This window comes from Carettochelys insculpta, chromosome 1 (assembly GCF_033958435.1).
Source record: "Carettochelys insculpta isolate YL-2023 chromosome 1, ASM3395843v1, whole genome shotgun sequence".
Classification (NCBI taxonomy): domain Eukaryota; kingdom Metazoa; phylum Chordata; order Testudines; family Carettochelyidae; genus Carettochelys; species Carettochelys insculpta.
The window spans coordinates 42,664,522-42,687,778 of record NC_134137.1 but is presented as its reverse complement, the minus strand read 5'-3'; the positions used below and the strand labels follow the sequence as shown (position 1 = coordinate 42,687,778).

The 23,257-nt window shown below is 42.8% G+C and overlaps 1 protein-coding gene across 1 annotated transcript in view; it reads right to left on the bottom strand.

Annotated features, from left to right (window-relative positions):
• DDX10 (DEAD-box helicase 10) overlaps positions 1-23,257 on the bottom strand; it is a 359,790-nt gene that overhangs the window by 308,687 nt on the left and 27,846 nt on the right. The window contains exons 10-11 of the mRNA XM_074981972.1: positions 5,048-5,149; positions 2,451-2,538 (exon numbers count right to left, since the gene is read on the bottom strand). Coding sequence (XP_074838073.1) covers positions 2,451-2,538; positions 5,048-5,149 — 190 coding nt within the window. The remainder of the gene's footprint in view (positions 1-2,450; positions 2,539-5,047; positions 5,150-23,257) is intronic.

Here is a 23,257-nt window from a genome sequence, read left to right as displayed (position 1 = left end):
AAGATTAAGTGACTTCCTCAAGCTATTACATTAAAAATGTTGCAACGCCATAAATTGAACTCAGAGCTCATTTTGGTGCCTTAAGCACAAGCCTACCATCCCTCTGAAAGGTGTCTTTTCAAATACACACAAACTGCTGCCACCATTTTAAAATTAAAAGTGATTCCTCGCAGACTTCAACACCCATCTGCATCCAAACGGGACAGCCAAGAAAAAAAAAAAATACAAGTCAAACTGAACCTTTAACTGCTTCTACTGCTTTAGCAGGAAAGAATGGATAATGCTGACTGACATTTCCACTGTTTTGGTATTGTCTTCAATCACTGAAATATGATTGAAAGAATTTAACGTTTGCACCATTATGGAAAATCACCATGGTCTCTCAATGCTGGATTATATTAATATTTCAATTATAGTAGCACCTGCCATCCCCAAATCAGACAGGCCGTGTCTACACTAGCCAAAAGCTTCGAAATGGCCATGCAAATGACCATTTCGAAGTTTACTAATAAAGCGCTGAAATACACATTCAGCGCCTCATTAGCATGTGAGCAGCCGTGGCACTTTGAAATTGACGCGGCTCGCCGCCGCGTGCCTCACCCAGACAGGGCTCCTTTTCAAACGGACTCCAGCTACTTCGAAGTCCCCTTATTCCTATCTGCTCATAGGAATAAGGAGACTTCGAAGTAGCCAGGATCCTTTCGAAAAGGAGCCCCATCTGGCTGAGCCGTGTCAATTTCGAAGTGCCACAGCCGCCCACATGCTAACAAGGCACTAAATATGTATTTCAGCGCTTCATTAGTAAACTTCGAAATGGTCACCTGCATGGCCATTTTGAAGTTTTTGAATAGTGTAGACATAGCCACAGCGCAAAAAGAAAGAGGCAACCAGCAGAAGTAGACAGAACCACAGACCCCACAGCTGTGCTTCTAGCAAACAAAAAGAATTTTCCAGCCTCTCATGACCCTTTAGCCACAGTCTTCCTGGTGCCACATTGAAACGGTCTTCCTGTTGCCTAATTCCTTCACACCTGAGAGCAGTGGACATGGAAGAAGCCAGAGCAGAGAACTGTGGGGCACGTACGGGACATGTCTGGAGGTTAATGAATTCGATTTAAAGACATGGCGTTTCCTCACTACCCTTCATTTGGAATTTTAAGTCTGAACTGAACACTGTACCTGTCAGGTTACTACAATATTATATCAATATTATGTCAATTTTAGTGTACCATAAATCAAGCTAATGGAATTTACAGTGACTTTGAAATACATATTATCTTGTAGTGCAGACATAGCCAGAGTGGGCTGGGCTGAGGTAACACTGTAGACATTCCCTGCCTGTCTTGGTAAGACAAACCATCGGACCTTTAATTATTTTACTGTTTGCTCTGGGTGCTTTGTACCTTTGAAGAATAAATAATGCTTTGCTTTGAAGATACTGTTTCTGTGTCACTACAAACTTATATTGCCTTATGCTCCTGAATGGAAATCCTTACAGGTGCCAAAACAGTCACACAGTGACACAAGTGCACCTGTGTCATCAACACAGTTGGGAACTGAGGGCCGGAGTCCAGAAATCCCAATCTAAACAAGGTTGAAATGCATAGTCCTAATCACAATGAATCCAATGGTCCTAAGGGAGACTTGGGTTCGGCTCCCTCCTCCATCACCTAGAATACATAAAAACTTGAAAAGGCATAGTCTCACTGTGCCTCAGATGCCCACCTATAAAATGGTGATGATAATACATCTCTTCCCCAGAAAGCCACGTAGATAAGTACATAAAAGCATAAAAGCAGCAAGATGCTCAGATACTGTGGTGATAGGATCACGTAGACACCTGAGACAGATGGACTAAAATGGATGAAGGCATAGTTTTTGCCTTGTAACAATAACAGATGGATTTTCTGTCACTGATGAACTGACCTGTACATCCAAGAGGTGCAACAATAAAAAACATGATTAAAGATGTGGGCATGTGAGGCAGAGTTGATTTGAAAACTAAGTTTAGCTGGTAAATTATTTAAGATCAGCAGTCTCATTTACCAGTTTTCAGCACGTTCTCTCCCCACCGCCCCCTTTAAACTTTGATAACCAATTAGTATTTTTAACATTCTCTGTATCAGCTCCCAGAAGAAAAGTCATAGCAAGAAGAAATAGCAAGATGTCTATGTCCCTTCAATCAAACAGCTGTCAGTTAATTAAAGAAGCATGTATATAATCCCACCCTTATTGCGGAAAAGAGGATGACCAAAAGAAGATTAAAATACTTGTCATAATTCCTAAAACAAGATGATTATTTGCCAGTGATACCTAATTTTTAGATTTAAACATGATCATATTCAGCAGTTCTAAGTAATCTGCCTTAGTAACAGTTGACAAGGCAGTTACTGTAATAGCAGTTCTGTTTAACAAACTTGCACTCACAGGGCTGTGTTATAGATAACTTACCCTTTGAGCCCTCTCCTTTAACTCTTGATCTTGAGCTAAAAACGCCTGCATCTTCTTTTGGACATCTACAAGTTTTTCACAGTTGATTCTAATTTTAAAAAAGCAATTATTTTAATCTTTAGAAAATGTACCAAGAACCCTATATTAAGTTTCCTAGAGTACTTTCATTCCATCTGTATTATTTTAAAATGCATAAGACTATTGTTACAGTGAACAAGGTTTGACTGAAATCGTGAAGACCAATCTTCTTAAATGAACAAAGCAGGCACAGAAAACAGGGACTCAAACCCTTTATCCAGAGAACAGTTTATGTTGAGAGGGAAAAGCGTGTTGTTTTTTGTTTTGTTTTGTTTTAAGGTAAAGCCAATATAAAGATTAAAACACTTCTTGAATTTGTAAAATGTAGAGAATGAACTCAGAACAGAGAAGGAATCATAATGTATTTTACTGTTATTTTATTCCAAGATAACAGCTTTAGTGGGAAGATCTCTTTACATTTTTCAAAGCTTAAAGAAGACTTAATACCCCTAAGAGTTATCAGCAAAGCATGTCATTATTATATCCATTTTACAAATGGGTAAAACTAAGGAACACTGAGATTAACTGACTTAAAAGTATCCAAAGTTCTGGGCTCAATGAGATAAGTCACAACTGTTTTGTTATCTAAGGCTCCATTACAGTGAAGACTACGTCACCGAATTGTTTTGCTTTTCTGCTTTTATTCAAGCTGTTAATAGTTCAGTCGTTTAGTTTCTGCACTGTGTTCCTTTCCCATCTAACTCCATCCCCAGGCACCTATACCTCCAGGCTTTTGAACAGCACAGTTAGATGTGCTTCAACAAGTGGGGGGAAAATGGTCTTTTGAAAAACTTCACTATTTATCTTTAGACGATCTAGATACAAATGACATTACTCAATTGCCATCTGTTTACCCAGGACTGTATAATAAATGATAAGCCCTGCTCCGAGAACCTTGCTTCCAAGAATCAGACGCACTCAGAGTGATTAAGTCTGGCTGAGCAGCAAAACCTTGATAAAAATCCTGTGTGAGAAACTGCATATAATAATTTCTTCTCTAGCTAGGTACTGTTGCAATCAGTAAGTGCATGTTTCTCTTGAGGGGAAAAAAAAATTTACAAAGATCTCTGAACTTCTCTGAGTTACCATTTTAATTTCAACGCTTTGTCAGGATTGGATAGCAGAAAGCTGCAGTATAGCTAAAACTTCCTTCCAGATTATACATACACAAGTTCACTGTAATTTTAGACAAGAGTCTGCACAGCTAGGTGGTAAATTCCAAGCAGACAACTATTAGTTTGGATTGTATATGTAAAAGGTATAAAATAGATGTTGTTATAAGGAAAATATATGCTTGTGCATTGAATCATAGAATTCATAGAAAACAAATCAAAGACATAAAAATGTAAATTCTCTTATTTCTATTCAACTGCACATAAAACATGCTGTTTAGTGGCATCTTAATAAAGCAAGACTGTCATAAGAACATAAGTAACAAGCAGTTCTATACCACCTTAAAGACTAACAAATTTATTATGTCTTGAGCTTTCATGGATAAGACCCAGTTCCTCAGATTTTGGAGTAGACAATTAGAATCGAAGGTTTATATAGCAGGAGGTGGTGGGAAGAGGAAAAAAGGGTCATTAATAGAACCAGTAGATGAAGCAAACTAAGTGGGATGGGTGTCGTTCCTGCTAATGTCAAAGGGGGGGAAACTGCCTTTGTAATACATGAGATAATTCAGATCCTTGTTAAGGCCTGATTTTAAAGTGTCAAATTTGTAAATGAATTCCAATTCAGATGTCTCCCTCTGTAATTTCGTGGTAAAATGCTTTTGTAGAAGAATGGCTACTTTTTAACCCTTAACTGAATGTCCAGGGAGGCAAAAGTGTTCCCACTCAGGTTTACGTGTATTCCAGTTCCTGATGTCAGATTTATGTCCATTCATCAGAGACTCTCTAGTTTGTCCAATGTACCTGGCAGAGGATCATTGATGGCACATGATGATATATATCACTTTACTAGACGTGCAGGTATATGGGCCCCTGATGGCGTGGCTGATATGCTTACGTCTAGTGATTGTGTCTGGTACAGATATATGGAGAGACTTAACCAATCTACTGAAAGCGTTTGATATAGATATAAACAACAAGATTCTGTGGCTCCTTACAGACTAACAGCTATTTTGGAGCATAAGCTTTCGTGGGTTAAGACCCGCTTCATCAGATACATGAACAGAGCTGGAATAGGTTTCTGGGTTAATGTTTCTGTGGTATAATGTGTGGCTGGTAGAACATAAGCATGGTTATATTGGGTCAGACCAAAGGTCCATCTAACCCAGTGTCCCGTGTGCCAACAATGGCCACTGCCAGTTGCCCCAAAGGGAGTGAACAGAACAGGTAACCATCAAGTGATCCCCCCCATCACACCTTTCCAGCCTCCAACAAATAAAAGCTAGGGACACCATTCCTACCCATCCCGGTTAGTAGCCACTGAGAATTAATAAGTATTGTGACAAAATCACCATACTACCACTGTAAAAATGGATGGGCATTACAGACAAAGCTCTGGCAACTTACTTGATTTCAGTGATAGGTACTTTTCTCTGAGACAGCTGGTGAACCATGCCTCTCTCTTCAGAGGGAAGCAGTACTAACAGAGCTTCACCGCCTTCTTTGTACCTGATCAAAAGATAAAGCAAGGGTCTTTTTTCAAAACTATACAAAGGTAATTGCATATGGCAAGTTGAACAAAGCTTGATTCTCACAACAGTCCCAACTAGCAGGTAGCTATCTCGCTTTACAATGGGAAAACAGGGCCAGGCAGGAGACATGATCTGCCAGTGCCACAGATGCAATTAGTATGGACAGAACCCAAGAGAGCCTGGCTTCCAGGCACAGATTTAGATCACTAGGCCATACGTCTCTGCACAAGAGGTTTTTGTGGTTACCAGTGCTAAACCATTTAGCCCAATGTACACTGTGATAAGATCTGATTATTTGTTTCAGCTTTTAGCCACTGGTAACTCACAACATTAATTCACAACTGCTGGAAAGGCCTGAAGCACTGGAAGGCAGGCAATATCTGGTAAGCCCAACACATGTGTAGACTGGTTAAGTATATGTTTTCTTTATACACTCATCCCTCACTATATGAGCACAATTGGTTCCTAACTTTTTGCTCGCAGGCGAAAACCCGTAAGAGGGACACTAAATTCCTACTAAAATACTTGTAAAAAGTCTGATTCCAAGCACTCAGAGTGGCAGCAGGTGGCACGGTTTTTGATAAGTAAGTGAACCTGGGGGGGGGGGGGGGGGGAGGTTAAAGGCTGGGGGTAGTTTGGGGACAGATTGGGAGGCAGAGTTAAAACACAGTGGACGGGCTGGGTCCACGGGGTGGGGGTGTGGTTTAGGTTGCTGCAAGTTGGGTCTGTGGGGCCGGCAGGAGCGTTAAAGCTGCGAGGTTAGGCTGCAGCAGTTTAGGTGCGTGTAGGTCAGCAGAGGGGGAGTTATGTTGCAGTGGTTTGGGTGGCCCCCAGCGCGGTGGGTTTAGGTTTTGGCAGTTCGTGTACACAGGGATGGTGGAGGGGTTTAAGTTGCAGCGGTTCGGGTGTAAGGTGGGACGGCAGGGGGGTTAAGGTTCAGCAGTTCGGGTGTGTAGGGCCAGCGGGGGGGGGGGGGGGTTACATTTCAGCAGTTCAGGTGCGCAGGGAGGCGGCGGGGTGGTTAGGTTGCAGCAGTTCAGGTGCACAGGGCTGGCAGGAGGATTTAGGTTTCGGCAGTTCGGGTGCGCGGGGCTGGCAGGGGGGTTTAAGTTGTGGCGGTTTGGTGTCTGCAGGGCTGGTGGGGGGGTCAGGCTGTGGCGGGTTGGAGCAGCAGGGAGGGGGTAAGGCTTGTATTAGCAGGGGGAGTTCACGAGTTGAGTGAACTAGGGGAAGTGAGTACTCATAAATAAAGTACTCATTTAATGAGGGATGAGTGTACTACTTTTGTCTTAAATAAAAGTACTGTGCTTTGTGAACAATGACCGGTCACTAGTAAATGCTGTCACAGCACCAGTAAATGGCAAAATTGCAGACCCTGGACTAAAGTCAGACCTGCTGGGATTAGCACAGAAAGTTGCAAGGCAAATGCAAGAAACCCTCAAGTCTGGCCCAAACAGAAAAGGATGCAGTGCACTGAGGTGATGACTGAAGGCTTGAGACTAAAAGAGTAATTCTTGAGAAGACCCAGGAGGGGCCAGAGATGCAATTAACTACAGAATTTTGACACTTGATTATGACAGGATCTCGTGTGTGTGTACTCCAAATGGATCTCATTCTTACTGAATAAGACTAGTAGGTAAGGAAGGATTAAAATCCTTGGTCTAACTTGTTTCCAAATAGGAGTTTTACTTTGCTCCCTCGAAAAAGATTATTTAGACAATTTATCACGGTCCCACTTAATTTAAAAAAACAAACAAACAAACAAACAAACAAAAAACACAACTCCACACTGAAAACAGTAATGGATGCCAAAGAATAAAAGCAAAGAGACTGTCAGTACAAAAACTGGGTCTGGCATTCTCTCTTCAGCCTGTTCAATAAGTGTTTGAGATGCAGTCAATTTGGTAATTACCCAGATTTGTGTGTGGCCAAAAGCTTAGAACACCTACACTTCATTCTTAATATCTCTTATTTGTTGGCATCCTTCATACAGTAAGCCTATGTTGCTTCCTCTCTTATCACTAATTGGAAAGATGGAGGTGGGTGGAGAGAGAAATAACTATCACTGGTGGTAAATAAACATATCTTTGCTTATGAATCCTATTAAAAGAGGCATAGTAATCAACTAGCCTTTGCATCTTCTAAATGTACCTTCACGGAAACAAACATTAAGCATATTTAATTCAACTAAGACAAGTTTAGAGACTGAACACAGTATCTACAGTGTGTAAGATCCCCCATTAAATACACCTGTCAACCCAATTACACTGTCACAGATGGGCTGGTCCTTTAAGGCAAGACAGGCTCAGGCAGCTAGCCACCAGCAGATGGTGATATGGCAGCTTCAGATAATGACTCCAACCTTGAGAGGATCAGGAAAGAACTACTTAAACAGAGTTCAACTCAGAGTGAGGAGACCCAGAGAAAGGCACTAGAGGAATTCCTTTCCTGGAAGAACCTGAGAACACCAGACTGGAAAAGACCCACAAATATGTAGTACAATGGCTGTGTCTACACTAGCTCCCAACTTCGAAGGGAGCATGGTAAGTAGGGTGTCAGGAGATTATTAATGAAGTGCTGCGGTGCATATGTAGTACTTCATTAAGCTAATTCTCCCCTGTGCCAACTTTGAAGTGTTCTGAGGAGTAAAGGGGCTTTGAAGTAGCCCGGGAACTTCGAAGTAGCCACAGGTGAGCCACGGCTACACGCAAGCCGGCACTTCGAAGTTGCTGCAGGGGAGAATTAGCTTAATGAAGTGCTGCATAAGCACCACAGCACTTCATTAATAATCTCCTGGCACTCTACTTACCATGCTCCCTTCGAAGTTGGGAGCTAGTGTAGACACAGCCAATAAGATGGGGAGGATAAGTTGTTTTGCCTATTTTAAAGTCTTACAACAAGTTCAGTTGGATGCTCTAGTGCAGTGGTTCCCAAACTGGGGTCCAAGGACCACTGGAGGTTGGTCCACAAGGGCATTGCAAGAGGGTCCATGAAAAAAGTAAGATACATAAAAATGAGCATAGAAAATGTTTTAAATAAATTGCAAAGTTACAATCAATTATTACTTTTAAATTAAATATCTTCCAATAATGTTATTAACTGCTGTCCAAAAATCTATGTTGTGGTTTCCTTTTTCATTTAATTATGGGTACATAGTGGGTAGAATTGGCTTTGGTGGGGGTCTGTGAATGGTTTGGGGGGATGGTGATCGGGGGTCCACACTATAGTGAAACACTGCTCTAGTGCCCCTAGGTTTTGGAGCAGAGACTAAGTTTTCAAGTGGGAAGCCCTGTTGTAAAGAATGGGCCATTTGCCATCCCTGTGAAAATTCATCCAAATTAAGCCAAATTATGACCAAATGGAAATTTGTTTGCTCAGTAGAGACTTACTAGCATTTGGCAGCTGAATTCACAGAAGATGCAGCCTGTAGTACATATAATCCAACCAAAGTCTACAGGTGCTGAGGATTTTCAACGCAAGTACTCCCAGCAGCCACAGGATGCAGTAGCACTGGGCACAGGAAGTGAGCTGGAAGACATCTGGTTGCTCTGAATGAACCCCATGGCTGCCACCCAAGCAGGAGGAGGTAGAACAAACTGAACTGGAACGTAGCAGGATGAAGAACAGAGGGCAATAGACTGGGACTGGCAGCTGAGATAGGTGATATGGGGAAGGAGTAGCAGCAAACAAGATGTTCCAAAGAAACTACAGATTAGCCTCACACTGACCCCTAGACCCAAAAATATCACAGAAAAATCAACTTGAGATGCAGTCTGTAAAGACTTAAAGATAGCAATACAATTAGTGCCAATCCACATACTTATGGAAAACTGATCTAGTCAGACAAGACTGCTATCCTTTTCTGTTGATATTACACATCTGATTTGACAAAAGCGACTATTGACATAATATATTCAGGCATCAGTAATGCATCTGATTTCATCCCAATTTACTTTATGATAACTAAATTAGCACAATGCACAACTAATGCAGGTCATATTAAATTAATTAAAATTGTTAACAGATTTCAAAACAGTTCTTAAATTAGGACCCATCACGTCATGGCTGGTTTTTCTACTGGGGTTTCAGCTCAGGACTTGCTCAATATCTTTAGCAATAATCTGGAGGAAAACAAATTCTTTACTGGTAAAGGTTGCAGATGACAAGCATAATGGAGTCAGGTCATGTATACAGGCCAACCAAGATTGCTTGGCAGGATATGGTCATTTGAACAACAAGTATTTTAACATCGCCAAAAGCAAGGCCATAGATTTCTAAACAAAGAATGTAACATGATTGGAAGAGAGACTGTACCCTAGAAAGCACTGATTTCAAGAGGACATGTATATATCATGGTTCATTTCATAGTCATGCCTCAAGTTCAGCTGTTCATCCATTAACTGAACATGAGCTCCCAATCAAGTGCTGTAGTCAAGAGGGAGAACAGGATCCTTGTGGATATAATCAAACACAGATCGAACTTCTCTGGTCCAAGACATTCTGGTCGAGGAGTCTGGCAACATGGGGAGTCCAGCAACACAAGCCAGGAGCATGGCTGGGCAGTCCAACCACGCTGGTGAGTCCCAGCAGCGCAGGAAGCCACTAGCAAGAGCCCCAATACCTTCCACAGCCTTGTGTCCCCCCCAGAGCCAACATTTATATCACCAGCGCCTTCACCCCAACACTGCCCCAGCCCAGAGCCCCCTCCTGTACCCCAAGTCCATCCTAGAGGCCACACTTGTTTCTACACCCAAAACCCTGCCTCAATCCAGAGCTCTTCTTGCACCCAAACTCCCTCCCAGAGCTTGCACTCAAACACCCTTTCCTGCCTCCCAAGCCCTCCCTCTGCCCTAGGCTCAGCGTGGAGCCCCCTTCCACACACTAAACCCCTTGGCCCCAGACAAGAGCCTACACCCCTCTCACATCCCAACTTCTGCCGTCGGTTGGTGACAATGAGTGAGAGTGGGGCAGAGTAAGCAGTGGCTGGAAGAAGGATGGAGTGAGCAGCACAAGGCCCAATCTTGGGTTGCACTTAAATTAAAAAAGTGATCCTGTACTTAAAAAGGTTGGAGACCACTGGTATGCAAGTACCTATACAGGGAAGAGCTCTCCGATTGCAAATGGCTCATTAATCTAGGGGACAAAGATACAAGAAAATAACACAAACTACCTAAATTCTGGCATTTCCTACCTTTTGAGGGCTTGTCTTTGCAAAAGTAATGTTTTAATTCAGGGGTTTTTTTGTATATAAGTTTTAAGCTACAAACAACAGCAGTGTCAAAGATTCTGTATAGTGAATAAGTTGCCTTTCCAGAAACCAAAAAAATATATAGAAGTGAAAAGCACACTGGAAATTTTATTAAATTTTTTATTAAAAAGCAAATTATCATAATTTGAAAATTTAAATTACATCTTTTAGATCCCTGAGGCAAGGAAATGGTATTAAAACTCAGAAGAGAAACAATCACATTAAATTAGGCCAAGAATATGAAGAAAGGTCTTCAAGTATATTCTCTTTTTATTAATTTGCTGCTATTAGGATGAAAAGCAGTATTAATTCTTATTTGTGTTTTTGTTGGGGTTTTTTTGTTCATTTTTTTGTGCGCATGTGCCGGTACTGAGTACTGGCACTTCAGCAGCCCCAGTCATGGGATTGGGGAGAGTGGAGGGAGGAGAAACTCCTCCATGAAGCCTCTATGACCTTCATGCCAGTCCCAAGCCTGGATGAAGGAGGACGGTTGATCAGATGTATGCCGATGCGCTGACCGTCAAACAACAAAATGAATGAAATCTGATGCCAGTACAGTTAAATGATAAAAAGATGCCATCTTGGACAACACCCAGATAAACACAGTCCGCAATACCAATCGAATGATTGAAGTTGGGTTGAGAAGTTGGCTACTGAAAGAAAATTACAACAAACACATATGCTATCCATTGGAACATGGAACGTCGGAACACTATGGACAACTGGAAAATTAGAGCTGCTTCAGAAGGAGATGGAGAGATACCAATATGATATACTTGGACTGGCAGAGCTGCACTGGACGGCATCAGGAGAGATATGAGGTTGCGAACTTATTTGGTCAGGAAGCGAAATGAAATGAAGCACGAAACAGGAATTGGATTCCTTCTTAGAAAAACAGCTAGAAGAGCATTATTAGGATTACAAACAAGTGAGTGCAAGAATGATGGTAGCAATATTCGAAGCAAAACCGTTCAACATCTCAGTCATTCAAGTGTATGCACCCACGTCAGACAGTACGGAAGAAGAGATTGGACTATTCTATAAAGACTTGACAAAGACAGTGGAGGAGATTCTGTTAGCCGGTGGCCAGGTAATGTGCGGTGAGGTACTCCCCTGTGTCCTAAACAACCCAGTTTTTTACTGTTAGAGCAGGCAGCTCCTAGCACTCTCACCCACGGCCAGGCTGTAGTAACCAAACGGTTAAAGTTCTTTTGTTGTGCCAGCTGTGTTGCAGTGACAAAAGGTTTAACAAAATGGTTAGGCTTGGATCTTAACTAGTTACAAGTTTATTAAGCTACAGTTATAAGCGTGCGGTTACAAAAGGCTATTGTTTACTTCTTATATGCTAGCAAAGTACAGGTGTTAACAAGTTACGTTACAATCCAATACAAAGATATCTGTTACCATCTAACACAATGATATCTTGACACAATGACATCTAGTTACAGAGCTCTAATTCTTTAGCTGTGCACAAAAAAGTCGGAGACCTAGCATGGGTGTATCTTACCCTCTCTGCGTCTCTCGATACCAGCGTAGCCAAGCCGGATCGGTCACTCAATTCCGCGGAAAGACGAATACGAGGTTGGGCGTCCCCAGTAGTGGACCTCGGGAGGCAATCACCTGACCCGACCAGCAGGTAGTTGGTGGAATGCACTCAAAGTTAGAGTTCTGCTGGACCCACCTTTTATACCCCTTTTGGGTTACGTATTCTCTTTCTTATCTATGGTGCCAGATCATACTGGTCTGTCTTTGTGACGCCAGTTTGTTACAAGGGCATTTCTTACTTAATTTGCACTTGTAAGACAGGAGATAAGCAATTTAGGAGTACAGGACATTCTTTCTGTGCAGGCGGGGCACGTCCCCTTCTGGGATGGTTGTGTGTGTGTGCGCATCATATCCATGAATGCCAGCTGGGGTGATTTCTTGAGGGTCCCCCCCCCCATGTTGACAGTCTGGCCTGTTACCCTTCTAGCTGTACTTTCTGCTTCTCAGGGTCACGATAAGCTAGCATATCTGGGCCTCAATGAGGGCATCAAAGACTGTGCTGTCAGCAGCCATTTCCATGCCCTGTGTGCTCCTCGGTGGGGGCGGGGGGGCAGCGAGCAAGCTGGCTTGTAAGGGGGAGACTTTGTCTGGCTACAGATATTGAGGAAAGATATGTTAATCATCAGAGGAGATTGGAATGTGAAGGTTGGAACAGATAACGAAGGTTCAGAGAAAGTCATGGGAAGGTCTGGATATGGAGAAAGAAATGAACAAGGTGAGAAACTAGAGTTTGCTACAGAGTATGAGATGGTGACCTGCAACACAAGATTCCAACAAAAGGACTGTAGGAAGTGGACGTGTCAATCGAATGATGGGAAGTCCATGGTAGATAAGATTTTGATACGGAGAAGATGGGTAACATCAGTACAGCAGTGCCAAACTTTCCACGGAGCGGATATAGACTCGGACCACAGTCTAGTGATCACAAACATCTAGATAAAACTCAAAAGAAAATGTAAGGCACAGTTTAAGAAAAGAAGAGATGTGGCGAGGCTATGTGAGGAAGAAACAGGGAATGCATACAGAGCAGCGCTCGAAGAGAAGATTAAGAATATCGCCACAGAGAAAGACCTAGATAAAAGAGTCGCAGGGATAGCCATCGCTATAGAAGAGGCAACTGAGCAGACTGTTCCAGAAGAAGAAAAGATCAGTAAAATGTGGATTATCCAGGAGACACTGAAGTTAGTCCAAGAGAAGAGAGCACTGAAGATCAGAAAAGATGTTTCTGAGATGGAAAATCAGCAATATAGGGTGAAATGCAATGAGGTCAGGAAAGCAGCCAGAAAGGATAAGGAGAAATGGTTAGAGGAGCAGTGTGAAGATAGAGAGTGGTATTACAACAAATGTAAGACCAGGGAGGTGTATAAGACAATTAAGAATATAAATAGGAAATGGCAACCAAAGCAGAGGGTGATCAAAGATGAGAATGAAGAAGTGCTCATGAGCAGGGAGAAGATTGTGCAGCAATGGATGAGATATTGCACCGACCCATACAAAGCACAACTGGACCCGAGTGTCAGAGAGACTGATTGAAGAACTTAGAGATATCTCCCCCGAGCATCAAGAGTGAGACCAATATTTCAAAGGAGGAAGTAGAAAAAGCAGTGAAACGACTAAACAACAACAAGAGCCCTGGAAATGATCAGGTCACAGGAGAGATGATCAAATACAGTGGAGAAAGCATGATTCAGGAAATACACTGATTATGTAATAAAACATGGAAAGAAGGGAAGGTGCCTAAGGAATGGACAAGATCTGTACTGGTGACAATACACAAGAAAGGAAGTACGCTGGAGTGCAAAGACTACAGAATGATTGCCCTAATGAGTCATCTAGGTAAGGTGCTGATGATACTGACTGAAAGACTAAGATCGCAGATAGAAGAACATATAGCAGACAAGCAACCGGGGTTCAGAAAAGATAGAAGTGCCATACAGCAGATATTGGCACTAAGACTGGTAACGGAAAAAGCTCAACGAAAGAACAAGAACATATACAATTTCTTCGTTGATTTTCAAAAGGCATTTGACAGTATAGATCAGAAAGTGACTTGGGCGGTGTTGGAGTCATACAAAGTGGATAGCAGACATACGATTGTTGAAGGATGTCAATGGCAATGCAGAGGCAGCAATGAGAACATGAAGGGAGCTGGGAAGTTGGTTTAAAACAAGCAGAGGTACGAGAAAAGGAGATCCAATATCACCAAGTATCTTCATCACGCATCTGGAGAGAGCAATGGACAAGATCAAGGAAGAGATAGAAGGGATATCTGTGCATGGGAAAAGAATTAACTATATCATCCACGAACCTCAAGTTGTTATCTTTGAGGAAGATGAGCAGAAGCTAGCGAAAACGGTGCAGGTGTTAAATGAAGAAGGGAAGCGGTACGGACTGATTATGAACATCGATAAAACAAAAACAATGGTATTTGGAGATAAGTAAATAGGAAGGAAGATCAGTGTCAATGGTATTGAACTAGAAAATGTAGAGAAGTTCACATATCTGTGGAGCAACATAACGTATGATCTAGACTGTAAGAAGGAAACAGCGACTAGAATAGCGAAAGCAAGAGCGAGTTTGAAGGCAATGGATAAGATCTGGAAAAGCAAAGTGATTAGCTTCAAAACAAAGCTGAGCGTCTTGAAAACGTGTATTCAGCAGCACATTGTACAGATGTGAGACATGGGTGATAATGAAAGATTCAAAAAGAAGAATATTGGCATTCAAAAGGAATTGTTATAGAAAGATTCTGAGAATAGGATGAATGCAGAAGGTCACCAATGAGAAATTACATAAAAAGATACAGCCAAAAGAGAACCTGCTGCAGAAGCTTATAAACTAGAAGCTGTAACTATCTGGGCTTATTTGCAGAATGAACGACAAACAAAAAATGAAGACCCTAGTATTCAGAATAATGGATGGTTCGAACAGGAGAGGCAGACCCCACAGAGCATGGATAGATGATATAGTAGATTGGTGCGGAGCTAGTCTACAGAAACTAAGCCACTCCGCACTGGACAGAGAAAGATGGAAGGAAATAGTGAGAGAGGCATCAGACAGACACCAACGGGCGCTGAGCCCACGGTTGTTGATGATGATGATTGATGAGGGAATAGAAGGAAGCCAGCTGAGTACAAGCTCCTCTTTTAACAAGAAGGGCACTGCTTCCCAGTGTGGGAGGCAAGAGGCATTTGAAGGGATTGAGAGAAACCTGATCTTATTGGTAGGTTCTAATCATTCATTAAAGCAACTCCCCCGCTTCTTTACACCTAATTAAGTTTAGGTACACAAAATAATTCTACTGCCTTTTTGAAAAGTCTGACTAGAGAGTCTTATATTGCAGGTTGGAGTTAAACAACCAGTGCACCCAAAAAATGAAGTGACTGAAAAACAGACAATCAAATGCTGCTGCTGTGCCTCCTCACTGAAAAAGCATACAAAAAAAAAAAAATCAAAGATTTGGATAAACTGAAAACTAAATGATTTGAAACACCATCTGGAAGATTTTGCATCTGTTCAGATTTTCATGGTGGTTCAGCTGCTGAGAAGGCAAGCCAAAAGTAAAGGAGCTTTATGTAAACAAAGATAGACTTGCTGTCCAAGAGATTAGCTATTTTCTCCTCAAACAACATGTTAATAGAAGATGAATGGCCTGTACCATCACTGCACTTAAAAAGTCTCCTGCAAAGTCAAAAACTGAGTTTGTGCTTTTTCTTTTCTTGGTTGGAGGTGGTTTATGATCCATAATGGAGGACTGAAAGTTTCTCTCTCAAAAAGAGCTTTCCTTCCTGTTTGTTTTTCGTACTAGAAATCTGTGCATTATAGACCTCTGAAGACACTATGGAAAATAGCTAACTGCTGAAATGACCTCACAAGAGACTAAAAACTGGCCCGAGAAACAAAAGGACATTTGGTTAAAACTCTGTTTTCATCAATGCCTATTTAACTTGAACACTTGAAGCAGAAAACCTAGCTGCAGATCAGCTCTTGCTACAAATGATCACAATACCCATCCTTACAAAGTCCTCCAGCAAAGCTGGGGAAAACATTCCTGAAATTAATGTGAATGAATAAGAAAATATAAAAAATTTCAGATTTTTTATATCATGAAGCAGCAAAGAAAACGCCAACCTCAAATTTTTAAAGTGCCTCCTCCAGGTCGCCACTATTATTTCTGTACAGAAAGAAATAGCATCCTCTTCTGATTCATACAGCCTGCTACTTCCAGCCTGTCCACTCTTTCCAAAACCAAACAGCTGTCTTGGAGCACCAGAGAAAATATTAGAGTTTTACCAATGGAGATATTTATTAAGCAACACTTCTGTAACACAGCTACCTTGTACACGACATTTTTTAACTAAATCCTAGGGCATTCTTAATCAATAAAAGCAATTTGTGAGATCTATATACCAACCAGTAAGTGATCCTTATGTTTGCCTCATTTTCATAATATCTGAGGAGCCCAGAGTAGGTCTCACTTTAGTATTGCAATTTTATTATAGTTTCCTTGTACACAAGATACCAGTAACCTTTATTTATAAAAGGAATTGCTGCAGCCAAACCAGCTCTAGAACTTTTGTATATGTTTTTCTTGGTTACTCATTCTGGATGAGAAGAGTCTGACTGCCTGAATATCTACTCAACAGCGACTGAGCCTTGAAACTAACAGAACTTCACTAATACTGTATTATTTTGTGGTAAATGGAAACACAACGGAGAACAAAGCTGCCTCTGAACAGAGAGTGGGGATGGCTGAGTGAACAGAGGCAGAAGGGGATGGCTGAGTGAGGAAGATCCCATACTACTTTGATTAATTGAATGGAGAGTTTGGTGCTCATGAATAGGGCCCTACCAAACTGAGAGCCACCAAAAACAGAGACCATGAAAGCTGGTCTTCCCACTGTGAAATCTGGTTTTGTGTGCGATTTTACTCTATATTATGCAAATTTCATAAGGGGAGACCAGCATTTCTGAAATTGGCAATACTGATCCAAAAGGTTACTTCTGCACATCCTTCATATCTGGGCAGCTGGAAAGCAGCAAATGTTAGCCAGATGCCCAGCTCTAAAGGCAGTGCCTCACCAGCAGCAGGGCATGAGCATTGTAATACACCATGCCACTCTTACTGCAGCCTTCAGAGCTGGGCTCCAAGCCAAAAGCTGCCAATCTCCCGCTGTCCAGCTTTAATATGGCCAGCAACAGCTTAGCAATAAGGGTAGCGGTACCACAACCAACCCCACTACAACAACCTTATGGCCCCTTTCTTCCCCCACCCCCACAACTCCCTTTCTGTGGTAGGACTGCTACTTTTAAAATCTGTTACTGGGTGTCCGCAGCCCTGCAAACAAACAACTCAAAATTAAACTCCGAAGAGAAACTGCAGAGCTTCCATTCATTTGCAAATCTGATACCATCAACCAAGGATTGAACATACACAGTTTCTCCGCTCTTTATGTTCACACCTCCACAGTAGCTACTGATAATGGGCCATATTCCTCCCTGGCTGAACTGACCTGACTTCTCCTCCCCGAGGTTCACAACTCCACATTAACTGCTGGTAACGGGCCACATCCTCAGTGACTGAACAGACCTTGTCAACTGTGGCCCTCCCCTTGACTGAGGCTCACCCTTTAAACCCTCCTCTGGAATCCACCCACTCATGTATCTGACCAGGCAGGTCTTTACCCACAAAAGCTTGGGCACCATAAAAAAATCTGTTAGTCTATAAGGTGCCACAGGACTTCGTGTTGTTTCCGTCAACAGCCTTTTGTCAGTGTGCCCGGGTAGACACTTCTGTTGACAGAGAGGGCTTCCGATTCCCCAGGCAGCCCTGTTCACAGAGCTTCCAGGCAGCCATTCTGTCAAGAGACGGAAGGACAGTCTGGCTGCTCTCTGTCGACACAGCATCTTGCTCTTTTGAGCCACTTTTATGTGTGGACATGATCTGTTGACAAAGGTACTGCCAAGGTGTCTTTGTTGACAGTGATCTCTGCCGACAGAGGCTGTCCATGTAGACACAGCCTAAGTCATGTTCAGTGCACAATGGACTGTGTCTGTAGTCAGAACAATCCTCCCAGCAAAGACCTGCCAATAAATGAAGACTGTGATAACCCCCACACTCAGAGATCACGTTAAACGAGATGATTATGCTGTTGACTAAAAATGTTACCAGAGTTACAACACTTTAATAGCCTGCCCATGAATTTATTATTGGATTTTCTTTTACCCTTTACATCATCATTTTTATGCTCTGAGGTCATAAAGAAATCCAATTATATGTCTTGAAGTAGTACAGAGTCATTAAGCTAAATGGGCATTTTAACTAATTGATGGTGTCATTGTTTACCTCAGTTTCTAGCATAATGGCACCACTTGGCAGCTCTGCATCATACCTCATCCTAACATAGGTATAATAAGCTTCCCAACTGTGTACAATGTGTTTCTGTAGAAAAGGTATATTAAGTCAACCAAATTGGCAATGTCTGCTGCTCACGTAAACCCAGCCAATTGTTAACTCTGTCCTTCAGCTGCCTGCACTCACTGAGGAAACAGCAACGAAGGGTCCTGTGGCACCTTATAGACTAACAGAAAAGTTTTGAGCATGAGCTTTCGTGAGCACAGACTCACTTCATCAGATGATGGTCTTGGAAATCTGCAGGGCCAGGTATAAATAAGCCAGAGCAAGGGTGGGGATAACAAGGTTAGCTCAGTCAGCAAGGGTGAGGCTTACTACCAGCAGTTGATCTGGGGGTGTGAACACCAAGGGAGGGGAAGCTGCTTCTGTATTTAGCCAGCCATTCACAGTCTTTGTTTAAGCCGGAGCTGAGGGTGTCAAATTTGCAGATGAATTGTAGCTCAGAAATTTCTCTTTGGAGTCTGGTCCTGAAATTTCTTTGCTGTAGGATAGCTACTTTTAAGTCTGCTACTGTGTGGCCTGGGAGATTGAAGTGGTCTCCTGTGGGTTTTTGTACATTGCCATTTCTGATGTCTGATTTGTGTGCGTTTATGCTTTTACGTAGAGACCAGTTTGTCCGATGTATATAAGAATCATCCAGCCAGGTTTCATTGCTGCCACAAGATGATAATCTCCCTTCACTTAGTTATACAATGTAGTTTTCTTTCTTATGAACAGACATATTTTAGGGAAAAGAATGTGTTTGTCAGTTTATACCAACCTTATCAGGTTGATTGCAAAATTGCTGAATAAAAAAGTTACTGGGTCCCTCCACCCTAGCTAGTAAGCAACCTATTTCCAACAGCAGCTGCATCCATTCTACTGTACTGAAACATATATTTACTATTTATTTTTAATTTTTCATAGTCCAAGTTGTTGCAACTGAAGGATAATATCAGAATTGCGTATCGGCTTCAGTAGGCAATTGTAAGGAGATTTAAATAATATGGATTCAGAGTTAAATATGTAGTGGTGAAGGGTGTTTCTTGTGATCTCTGCTGACAGCTTTTTTTTATGTTAAGACAATGAATTGAAGATTGGAATTTTGTATGAAATATGGACTAAACACTACAGTAAAGATCAATAAAAAACCACTTAAAACTGGCTGTTAGCATAATAAATAATTAATGCAAGGAGCTGTAATCTTGGCAATTTGGATTAATTTGGCATCTCAGGAAACACATCCTGTATCTGGACTGAAGGCAAATTCTGATTTTTTACACTGGAGAAAAAGTAGTAAACTCTTCTGAGCTATATAAAACCTTAAGTATTTAGTTACACTTATTGAGCCAGAAAAATGTTACATCAACCATATGACACCAGAAGGGCCAACCATTTTAATTAATGGGACTAAACTAATTACCATTATCATATTGCTTTGTCCAACAGAGAATGGACAATGATGACTGTGAGTGTTTTTTATGCAAGATACCTATCTGGGATACCAGTGAGAATGAACAAAACTGAGTAAGACAACAAAGTTAGCTTGATATGCAGTACACTCGCAAAAAAATATATCCACCAAAGGGCATGTTGACCATCTCCAGAGCCACTGACATCAACCACCAGATTTCCTGCTGAGAATCCACGGATGCCAACAGAAAGACTCCTAATGACTGGCACTAGATCAGGTCCCACACAAGTAGTTTGCATTATGTGCACATACAACACAGGGCTCCAGCTTTATTTACCCCCTCAACACAAACTATTACGGTTCCAAAGAAAGGTGATTCTATTTTCCTCTGTTTGAGATTTAATGGCTTAACATAACTCCTTATGCAGGAAAAACAGACTTAAGTTAGGGTGTTACAGGCTTTTTTAGTGAAGGGAGATGGGGGGAGAATTGGATTTATTTAACATGAGCTAGTCACAATAGTGTGCTAAGTAATAAATACAGAAACTTGTCCATTCACTGAATAAATGGGAAAACAAAGCAGCCTTTTTTCCTCCTATTTTGGAAAATGAAATCAAAAGTTTCTGTAAAGCAGTCTTTCCTACTTACCAGTTAATAGCCTTTGTATGAGATTTCTCTCAATGACATATCCTCATCATGCAACACAACGGGTAAAATTACATTTTTAAAAGAACATAGACAGTAAAACTTCAAAAGTGAAAATTAGCTTCTACTGTCCCCTAGTGGCATTACCTTCTGTTCCACAAATGTGATCAAAAGACATTTTCAAATCAAATACAGATTTCATGGTTTCAAGGGTTGTCATAGCCGGAGTGGCAGTGGGGATAAGCTCCCACTATCTATAAAATGCTCCCATGGCATGCGTCTCCAACAGCCTCAGACAACCGAAGTCTATCTCTTGGCCCTCACGTGTGGCTTAGTTTCTACGCCCGGCAAAACTGTTTGCACTGACAGGAGAAGGGGTGAAGGCGGGTGACTGGCGCCTTAAAACCAGCTGCTTGGGGCAGATGGGGCTCGTCAGCCTGGGAAGGCCGCCCACCTAGGAGAAGGAAACTCTGATTTAAAACCTCCGCTGCCTTGCTGCGATACCTAGTCATGGGAAAGGCTTTGGGAGTAAACCCCGAGGAAAAATCCGGAGATGGAGCCCCTAAGGCAGTTTGAGGTTGTGCTCAATCTCACTCTGGCAGCTCCTGCGACGACAATGGTGCCAAGCTGTACTGGCTTCTGCCTTTCCCTTGGATTACATCAGTGGCATGGAGAGGGGAAACCTGCTGCTGGGCATCAGCTGGTTCTTCAAACTTACTTGCCCAGACCTGCGCCCTGGAGACGACACTCTGGCATCAGTTTCTGAGCAGTGACACAACACGGGAAGCAGCATTACCGGTACTACGCCACTGCACTCGATTGGCGTAGAGTCAGGCGCCAGGGGTTGCTTCCAATGGTGGGAGAGGTCTTCAGATCTCATTGGGCAGCCACCGCCCACCTCAAGCTGGGCGGCCCCCAGCCAAGTAGGTGCTGCCTCGCCACTTGCTCCACTGGGTGTGTGGGGCTTAGGGAATCACTGACAGGTGGATCGTTAACCTTACACCAGGCAAAACAAACAAGCAACAAAATAATCCAGCCTTCAGGCTGGGCACATGGAATGTAAGCACCATGACTCCAGGCCTTACGGAAGACCTACAGAGCATTAGTAACCCCCGGAAGACAGCAATCATTAACAACGAGCTGAGAAGACTGCGGATGGACATCGTGGCCCTCCAGGAAACCAGGCTATCATCCTCTGGATGTCTCAGGGAGAAGGACTTTTCCTTTTTCTGGCATAGGAAGCCTCCAGAAGAGACATGGGAATATGGTGTTGGCTTCGCAGTCAGAAACAGCCTAGTTGGCTCAGTCATACCACCAAATGTGGGAACTGAGAGAATGCTGAAAATCCAGCTTCAAACACCAGTGGGCATGGTCAACATCTTCAGCGTCTACGCGCCTACTTTAACTTCTGCCCAGGAACTTAAGGACAAGTTCTATAATGAACTTAGCATTGTCATCAGTGACGTACCTTCCCATGAGCCGCTATTCATCCTTGGCGACTTCAACGCCAGAGTTGGCAGCAACCACCACTGCTGGCCATCCTGTCTGGGACAGTTTGGAACAGAGAAGATGAATGAAAATGGACAGCGCCTCCTCGAACTCTGCTCCCAACATGACCTCTGCGTAACCAATACCTTTTTCAACATCAAATCCCAGCAAAAAGTTTCATGGTGACACCCAAGATCGAAACATTGGCACCAGCTTGACCTCGTCCTTACCAAATGCAGCCGTTTAGGTAATGTCAGGGTGACGTAGCTACCACAGCGCAGACTGTGACACTGACCATTTGCTCATGTGTAGTAAGGTGCACATCCAGCTGTGAAGATTCTTTTGCTCCAAAAAGGAAGGGAGGCCACACATTGACACTGGCAAGACTTGTGACCTTTCAAAAGTATGTGAGTTTGTCCAAGCACTTGAACAGGCCTTGCCCCGCCCGGACGACACTGATATCAGCAAGAGATGGGAACAACTACGGGACACTATCTATAATACTGTGATATCTACCTTTGGGAAGAAGACAGTCAAGTCTGCTGATTGGTTTGAAGCCCACACTGAAGTGCTGATGCCCCTGATTGAGAAGAAGAGACAGGCACTGGCTGCACACAGGGCCTCTCCCAGTGAGGTGAACCTGCAGGCGCTCCGGTCTGCTCGGAGTCAAGTGCAGCAGGTTGCTCGGCGGTGTGCCAACAATTACTGGCTACAACTCTGCTCCAAGGTTCAGCAGGCCGCGGACACTGGAAACATGCGAGGAATGTATGATGGGATCAAGCAGGCCATCGGTCTATCACAAAGACAGACGGCCCCACTTAAGTCGGCCACAGGTGAGGTCCTGAAGGACAGAACCAAGCAGATGGAACGCTGGGTGGAACGCTACTCACAGTTGTACTCCAGAGAGACTGTAGTTACAGAGAGAGCCCTGAATGCCATCGAGCCTCTGCCCACCATGACTGAACTCGATGCTGAGCCCACCTGGGTGGAACTCAGCGACGTGCTAAAAACACTCTCTTCTGGAAAAGCCCCAGGGAAAGATGGTATTCCCGCAGAAATCCTCAAATGTACCAACGGTACCCTAGTTTCAGAGCTGCATGGAACACTTTGCCAATGCTCGAGAGAAGGCAGCATACCACAAGATATGAGGAATGCTAACATCATTACTGTCTACAAGAACAAGGGTGACAAAAGCGATTGTAACAACTATCGCGGCATCTCCCTTCTCAGTACCGTGGGGAAGCTATTTGCACGTGTTGTTCTGAAGAGGCTCAATGTTCTTGCGGAGAGAGTCTACCCTAAGTCTCAGTGTGGGTTCGGAGCTGAACGGTCCACCATAGACATGGTTTTC